The 9,077-nt window shown below is 41.6% G+C and overlaps 1 protein-coding gene across 1 annotated transcript; it reads right to left on the bottom strand.

Moving 5' to 3' along the window:
- Positions 1-479: 479 nt before the first annotated feature.
- On the bottom strand, positions 480-4,823 carry LOC119315313 (tyrosine-sulfated glycopeptide receptor 1-like). Its single transcript, XM_037589964.1, has one exon. It carries the CDS (start codon positions 3,871-3,873, stop codon positions 676-678), a length of 3,198 nt encoding a protein of 1,065 aa, XP_037445861.1. The 5' UTR covers positions 3,874-4,823; the 3' UTR covers positions 480-675.
- Between the last annotated feature and the right edge of the window lie 4,254 nt (positions 4,824-9,077).

Consider the following 9,077-nt stretch of genomic DNA (forward strand, 5'->3'; position numbering starts at 1 on the left):
TTGGCTTCCTCGTTGTCTTCGTCCACTATGCAGCTATAGCACATTAGTTATAGTGCATAAAAATATGATCCTAAAATATATAGGAAGCATTGTGCTATAATCTCTCGCAGTTAGCCACAAACAAGGAGTTTTCTGCACCTAGTGCCAATGTTAGAAAACAACCCTACTTAGTATCATTTTAACCATTTGGTACAAACTATCAACAATTATGGAACTTACTATCATAATAACATCCCTGGCGTTTTTCTTGTTCACCTCTAAACAACATGAATGGACCTTTATACCAGTTCTTGTTTTTGTCATTGTTCAAATCTGAACTTTTTTCTTTGCACAGATTTTCTCTATTTTGGGGTGAATTGTTCATGTGTGTTGTAGTGAAAAATTCTTCTACAAGATTAGTCGGCGGAATACAACTAAAAAAACATGCCACGAGAATCACCTGGCTGAACACTAATAATGATAATCATTAATGCAAAACATGGGCAGCTTTGCTTGATTAGAATATTGCCTCTGGCAGATGACCCCGCCCGAACTACAACTTCTTGTTGATTGCTTTTTTGAACCTGTACAATGTATGAAACAAACTCTAAGATTATCAGAAGTAGTAGTTCTAGTGAAACTAAGAAAGTTAAAAGTACATCGTGCTCGAAAAGTATCTATCATGTGTTTAGTCCATTATATTTTTGCTGATCTTTGCATGTGCAGATCAGCGTCTATATTGACCAGGCAGGAGACTACTTCCATGACAGTTGGCCTTGTAAACTGATTTTGGTCGACGCATTTGCAAGCGGCTTCAAGAACCTTCAGCATTTGCTCTTCGTATCCTGTTCCTCGAAGTGCTGGATCCAAGACCTCAACTTGCTTTCCCTCAGACCTCATCTGCAGCACCCATGGGACAAGTTCTTTTGATGTTGATAGGACTGGAACAGGCCGCATTCCAGTGAGAAGCTCAAGCAGGACTACTCCGAAACTGTACACATCGCCTCTCAATGTAGCAACCCATGCTTGCCCATACTCAGGGGGGATGTAACCCATAGTACCGACAAGTTCAGTTGTTACATGAGTTTGGTTGGGAAGAATCAATCTGGCAAGCCCAAAATCTGCAACATAAGCTTTAAATCCTTTGTCCAGCAGGATGTTACTGGATTTGATGTCTCGGTGGACAATTTGAGGGTTGCAGACATCATGGATATGAGAAAGTCCCAGGCTAGCTCCTTTTGCGATCTTGAGCCGAGTCGGCCAGTCAAGAGATGAGCTAGCATCATCATCATCCTTGTTATGCAGCCAATCATCCAGGCTTCCATTCTCCATGTAGGAATATACGAGAAACCTTGAGTTTCCCTGGATGCAGTAACCCCACAGTGGTACAAGATTTTCATGTTGTGCCATGGAGAGAGCATCAACCTCGGCAGTGAACTCTCTTTCCATCAGACACATTTCATCATTGAGCTTTTTAATTGCCAGCTTGGAGCCATCAGGTAGCTCCGCCTTGTAGACTAACCCATACCCTCCACATCCAATGATGTTTTCCTTGTCAAAGTTGTTCGTAGCTTTCAAAATGTCATTGAATTTGAGCTTGTTTTCTTCACCCTGGCCTTCTGCCATCCGCATCACCACTAATGTTTGCTCTGAACTAGAGTAGAATGAAGTTGCTTCAACTTCTCCGTTACTTTCCCTTCTATTCTTTACCCTAAACCCCTTCTGCCTGATTGAGACAAGGAGACACGCCAGAAACAGAAGAATTGTGATCCCTCCAAAGAACACACCAAATGCAATCGCAAAAACGGCCTTCCTATCTCGTTTTTTTCTGGTGGACATAGATAATGAATCTGAACAACATTTGTGAGTGAGCATTGAGCCACACAGCTTTGGATTCCCATCGAAACTAGAATTCTGGAATGTATTAAATTGGCCTCCAGATGGAATAGGCCCTTCTAGGTCATTGCTTGAAATGTTGAATGCTGAAAGGAAGTGTAGGGTGTTCAATGCAGCTGGAATAGCACCTGTGAGATTGTTGCTGGAAAAATCTAGGACCCGCAAGTTTCTGAGGTCACAAATCGATTGGGGGATCTGTCCAGATAACTTGTTGAAGCTGAAATCCAGCTCAACAAGCATATTCAACTGACCAATCTGTGGGGGAATCACACCTGTAAGGCTGTTGTTGCTTAGATTCAACATTGCTGGGATAGATGTAACCACACGGTACTGAAGTGATGGGCCATTATAAAGAGGCAGCTCAAAGACCCTTTGGTCCAAATGAGTTGTGTTGTCAGTTGATTTTAGCATTGGCATCTCCGTAAATGTTATCGGGATTTCTCCTGTAAGAGTGTTGCTTGACACATCTATATGAAAGAGATGGCTTAAGGAGTTGATCCAGTCCGGTATTGGTCCAGTGAGTTGATTGCTTCTTAAAATTAACATCTTCAGTTGTGTCACTCTTGATATCCATAGAGGTATTTTTCCAGATAATTGGCAACTATCCATGTCCAAAACCTGAAGATTCTCAAAGCCATCAATTATGTCATCCTCTGGCATGAGCTCTCCCTTGAAAGTGTACGAAATAAGCAGGGTGGTAAGGTTCTTGCTGCTCTTAAGGATCTGAAACGCATTTGCAATGTTTGTGAAATTGTTTTTACCAAGTGACAAGAAGGACAGGTACTTCAGATTGCCTATTCTTGATGAGAGCTGCCCATATAACTTGTTGTTAGCTAGCCGCAGCGCAGTCAGGTTACTGCATGAGTACATACTTTCTGGAACTGTGCCGGTGAAGTTGTTGGACAAAAGATCTAAAGTTTTTAGATTGGGCAGGTTGGAGAAATCGACATTGGTAAGTTCTCCACTGAGTTTGTTGCTCTTCAGGTCAATTGTTATGAGATTTTTGCAATTGCTGAGAGCATATGGCAGCTCCCCTGACATGTTGTTGTTGTTCAAATGGAACTCCTCCAGCCTCTTGAGTTGACCTATATAATCTGGAATCTTTCCACTGAATTGGTTCCATCCAAGATCAAGGGTTACAAGATTTCTGAGGTTGACTATGCGTGTAGTATCAAGAACTCCATACAAACCATTATTTGCGAAAGACAGGTATTCCAATGAGGTTGCGTTGAAGAGTTCATCTGGGAGTCTTCCACTGAGGTTGTTATACCCAGCCCTGAGCTCTCTTAGCCTGGAGCAATCACCAAGTCCTGGGGGTACACTGCCACTGAATTTGTTGAAACACAGATCAAGCACTGTGAGGGATGGCGAGGTGTTACAGAATTGAGTTGGTATCTGCCCACTGAAGCTGTTATTGCTGGCATTGATTGCAATCAGATTCTCCATTGTTTTCCATGTGGTGGATGGAAACTGTCCTGCAAATAAGTTGCTTGAGATGTTTAGTACCTGCAGAGGTCTACCAGAGGTTGAAGATGGCAGCTCGTGGAGTGTTCCGTTGAGCTGGTTAAAGCTAACATCAAGGGTAGTAATGCTGCTGGATGCTAGCAATCCCAGAGGCAGACCACCGGACAACGAGTTGCCAGAGAGATCAAGGTACTGCAGCCCGGTGAGGATCCCAAGTGATTGTGAGATGTGCCCCTCGAGGCCCTTCGAAGGCAGCAAGATATTGGTGACTGTCCCATCTTGCCTGCAGGTGATCCCTTCCCACTTGCAGCAATCTGTGCCATTCCGCCATGACGCAGAGAGGCCGCCGTCTTGTGAGAGCTCGGCGAGGAACTGGAGAAGGGAGCCCTTCTCCTGCTCCGTGCAGGAACTGACAGGAGAGACCAAGCAGACCAGCAGCACAAGAGCAAGGCCAAGGGAAGGTATGCCCAATATTTTGCTGCATTTCTTGTTGGACAAATGGAGGGTGTGCATGGTTTTCTGGTGAACTAGCATGCAAACAAGAGCTAAAGTTGTACCCTGACTGGATGCATCAATGGTGGTCTAACCATGGAAGAGCATAATGGGGAAAGGAAAGATGATTTTGCTCCCATTTTGTATTGTCCACTTGCAGCCGTAGTCACCATGAAGGAAATCAAGGTCATGAAATTTGGAATTTGCAAAATTGCCACCAGCACACCAGCAACTTCCTAGTTCACACCGACGTTTCATTATTCCACTATTGGCCGCCCTGCTGTAATCTACTGACAAAGTCAACTGTCCAATCTTCCTGAACACCTCCCGTACAAAAAAAAACTGCATTGTAGATTGTGTAGCCGTCCTTGACTCAGTCCTTACTTAATTTGTACAACATGCCTTAATCTACTCACTTCTCTTGCCGGCTTCAAAACACCTCTAACTTCTTCCCGCTAGCACTTGACCAGAAAATGTACTTGACGTATCCTTGCCTTTTTGTGAACAGGGAAAGGCCTGTTTTGAAAGGAAAGAACAGTTGGGTATCGATTTGCAGAATATTCTGAAAGGCGCTTGCGATGGCAAGCAGCATTCTTTGTTGCTTAATGGATGGGGTGGATGGTTGACCTGCTGGTGATCTGTTCTCTCTTCCTTCCTCTTGACCTGAGGGGTTACTTTCGTACTTGCTATCCTCTTGCCTAATAGGCAAAGATTGCCCTTATCATTCGAGCAAGCTTCTTTGATGTTTATGTTTGCTGTTGTTTTTCATTCTCCTGGCTCCACTGGCGCACTATTATATTGTGGTTCGGAAACGGTTCGAAGTAAACTGGGTAACGTGTGAGTTCTGGCAGTGGCAGGCTGGTTGATCAGTTGGCTCTGATGATGCTCGTATGGTCATGGTCTTTAGGGACAGAACCATGTATTTATCTTACTTCTTTATCTTAAATTGGTAGCAGAACGTTTACCCTCATCGAGATTACCTTTTATTATTTTATTTTCTTTGAGGGAAGAGATTATCTTTTATTAAGCTATTAACATTGCCAGTTGTCAACCATTATGTGGACATAAGATCGATTCAACTGCTGTATAGTTTGAGATAGTTTTTAAATTTTGCACACAGTTATGGGTTATATGGCAACAAGCGTTTAAATGACTGAGCATTTTCCTTTTCATACCGATTTAGTTTTAGTTCATGGGTGATGATTTCTTTATTATTTGAGCTGGAAGTTCTTGGGTGATGATTGATGATGCTAGGTGCACTATATCATTATTGTTACTATTAGTATTATTTAGATGATGCATTCCATCATTGATAATTATATATGTGGTTAACAATTTTCCTCTTCTAATTAGGGGGGAGTGGGGGGTAGCATGTGCCAGGGAGACATGTAGTTTTGGTTCCTGAGCTCACATGCATCCTTGTGAACAATAAAAAACCGAAAATTTATTTAAAAAAACATGTTTGAGTGTTCTACCTACATGCAAAAATTCGTGAATAAATGAAACCGGTGGTGCTAAGAAAAAAATTGGTGCTCTAAAATGGTCATTTTTGAAGCATTGGTTGTTTGCCCCTTTTGCACAGGACACCATAGATGTCACTTTTTCAGGAAAAGCTTGAAAACAGACTTTTCATAAAAAATTTGGTTGCTGTTTTTTCCCTGATTTTATTGACCTGGGTGTATGTGAGCTCGGGAGTACTTTTTTTTTTGGGCCAAACCTCGGGAGTAGAATTGAAGTTTCTGTGTCAGGCACTCTATATGATGAAGGCTTTCAGAAACTGCAGCGCTGGCATCGCTTCCTTTTTGTCGTCCGGTTTAGTGTGTACTGCATCACTGATCTCCCTGTTTTTCTTTTTCTGCTAGTGCCGACTGAAGAACACGCCGTGTGGGCACAAAAGGACACAACACACAGGATCGAACGATACTGAGTATTTGGCGTGTCAGATTGGGGATCAAGCGTGTGTTTCAACACGTTGATGTACCTGGGCTCCACAAGACCGCAACGTGCGGCAGTCAACTCTCTCGTTAGCAGAAAGCCGTCATGTTTTTTCTGCATACCTTGCATTTTACACTTGGCCACTTGCAATAGAGAAATGGTGGTGAGAGTGAGACCCAACTACTCGAAGGTGGTTCAGGTCGCTAATTACTTGATGTGCTGCGTGGAGCGGCGTTTCATGTGACGCATCGACGTCGTGGAGCCTCGGCGGCGAGGCGCAGCAAAGTCTCGACGACGGATGTGTGATGATAAACGCGCATAGCGAGGAGGCGTTGTCTGGCGTCGTGGGGGCGTCGATCGCAGGCCTGGCAAGGTCGATGCATCAGTACCTACTCCGAAGATGGATTGATGGAAGACGGCGGTGACGACCTATGAGTGTGTCGGATCGGTTTGTGCCTCAGACCCGGTATGTGGCTTGGTCGGGGCCTCCGGCTTTAGATGTTAGACTAGGTGAGAAGTGAGGGTATTCAGCTCACACTTTCTGCACTCCTTTATCAATGGATAGAAGTAGCAACAGATGTTGCCAAGATTGTGGCTTCAGACATATTGATGTATTACTTTATATAAGGTCTCCTCCTCCTCCTCCTCCTCCTCCTCCTCTTCTTCTTCTTCTTCTTCTTCTTCTTAACCTTCTTCTTCTTCTTCTTCTTCTTCTTCTTCTTCTTCTTAAACTTCTTCCTCATCACTTGATTCAACAACTGCACATGCTTGGCCTTCAATTCTAGGCTTGGCTTGGTCAGACCTTTCGTCATGGCGGCCACTTTCTTCCCATTGGACACATATTCTTCACGTTGCACGAAAGTAGCAAGTAGCAATCAGTCATCTTCGAGAAACCAAACTCACATCTTATGTGAAATACCATGTCATCATAGTGAGGAGCAAGAGCGGTCGACAACTTCTCAACAAGAAACTAGTTGGTGACGATGAATCCATCATTGGACTTTTCACACTCAAAGCTTTGAAGCTTCACAACGAGGGCCTTGAGTCGGCCATGAAGATCTTGAGGTTTCTCATTCGGTTCCAACACAAAGAAGTGTGTCTCACTTTTGGCCATTTCATATATTAAGAGTTGAAGTGTGGAGGTCCCGCTCGTGGCCAACAATGTACTATCCCATATTTTCTCAGTGGATTCAATAATAAATTGAGGTTCCTCTCTCCTTCAGACAAGCCCTTTCTTATCAACATGTATGTGGAATCATTGAATTGATCATCAAAGACTTCTTGAGAAGTTAGGTTATTTGGGTTGACGGGATTGAAACCATCGACCACAACCCTCCACATATCCTAGAGGGGCCCTTGATATGACCCTGCATCTCAAATTTCCACGTTGAGAAATTCCCTTTCCCATTATAAATCGAAGGGTTACCTTGATAATCAACTTGTGATTTGTCCCCGAAAAGTTTGTAAAGGTTTGGAGATTGGCTCAAGTCTACCACTAGTGGTTAAGAATAGCATTCGTTGTGATATCTCAAGGATCGTGGTGTTGGTATGCCTTCATGGTAACACCCACATCTCCAACGATTGGTAACCCACTTGCTCCTAAAAAATGGCTGACACGACGACTTGTATCGTACACTCGCCTGAAGAAAATTCACATCACGTTCTAGCTGGGCCGACCCACTTCTAGCTCGCTCGCTTTTGGATCGATCGCTCGCTCACTCTACTTGTTTTGGTCCGCGTTTTCTAGTTTTCTTCTGTTTTCTTCTCTTTCTTTGTTTTGTCACCTATTTTTTTGTTTCTCTCAAGGGTTTTTCTTCGTTTTTCTTCGTTTGTTTTCTTGGTTTTCACAGTTTTTGTTTTTGCATTTCTTTCTTTGTTTGTTTTTATTCATTTTCTTTGTTTGTCTTTTTCATTTTTATTGGTTTTCTTTGTTTTTAGTTCTACATTTTTATTTTTTCGTAGGCATCACAACATTTTTCATATGCATATTTAAAATTTTGTAAATACATGATTAATATTTTTTTCGAAAATTTATATTTTTTATATCTCTTTTTTCCATACACAATTAATATTTTAACATTTTTAAACATATAAATTTGTTATGTCTAATTTTCCATACACATTGTACATCTTTGTATACATCATGAACATCTTTTATATACACCCTTAACATTTTGGAAATGCATGATTAACATTTCTTAAAACATATATTTTTTATGTCTACTTTTTCCATACACACTGTACATTTTTTGTATATATTAGAAACATTTTTTATGTACATGTTTAACATTTTCCAAATAGAAGATTAATATTGTGTTCATATTTTTATGTCTAGTATTTTCTGTACATATTGTACATTTTTTATGTGCATCCGAAATATTTTATCTACACAGTTAACATTGTACAAATACATGATTAACATTTTTCAAAAATGTATGTAAATTGTTTTTATACTGTATAATTTTAGAATACCTTTGGTGAGCCACCTTGGAGGTCCGCAAAGCTGCATATCAGCGATGGAGTCACGTCGAGCTTGGGTGAGGAGGTGATCTGTCATTTTTTTTCTTCGGTGGTTACTGCAGTGGTACCGGAGGCAGGTGACGGGCGTTGGTGTCAAGTTCAGATATGTTATGTTATCTTTTCAGTTTTGTCATGTCAGTTATTACGTGATTTGTACTTTGACCTTTATGATATGAATGAGACATGTATTACCATGCAAAAAAATTCAGAATATTTAGAAGTATAAACAAAAGTAAAACAAAAAACAAAAAGAAAAAGAAAAACAAAAAGAAAAAATGTGAAAGAAAAAGAATGAAAACAACTCCGTAGTTGGGTTATCACGAGCTGGGTCGTCCCAATCTAGCGCTCGCTTCAGGCAAGGCTCTCCTATGTTGCACTATATGCGAGATATAGTCTGGAAGGCTCCAAAAACGCCATAGTTGGGCTATCGTGGGGCTACACCCGCCATTTAAAACTTTGCATAGGACAGCCTGAATGCCCGACGAGTCTCTCCAGTCTTCATAGCCGAAATCACTAACACCAAAGGGTGCCCTTTGAAAGGCCACTCCCATCTTCCCAGATTGCGAGAAACAATGCAATGCATGTGCACCACTTGTCGCAATCTGTCAGTTTTCCTTTTTTGTAGATTCCTTTATTAAAAAAAGTATTATCTATTAAACCGTGCATCCAAATTACGAATCATTTAACCATTGGATTTTTCGTATCGAGATCTTTGAAACTAGATCTCATATTAAGTCGCAAACTTTTTTTATGAAAAAAAATAGGAAGAGAATAACCCGAATAGCAAGCAC

This window comes from Triticum dicoccoides, chromosome 6A, assembly GCF_002162155.2.
Source record: "Triticum dicoccoides isolate Atlit2015 ecotype Zavitan chromosome 6A, WEW_v2.0, whole genome shotgun sequence".
Lineage (NCBI taxonomy): Eukaryota > Viridiplantae > Streptophyta > Magnoliopsida > Poales > Poaceae > Triticum > Triticum dicoccoides.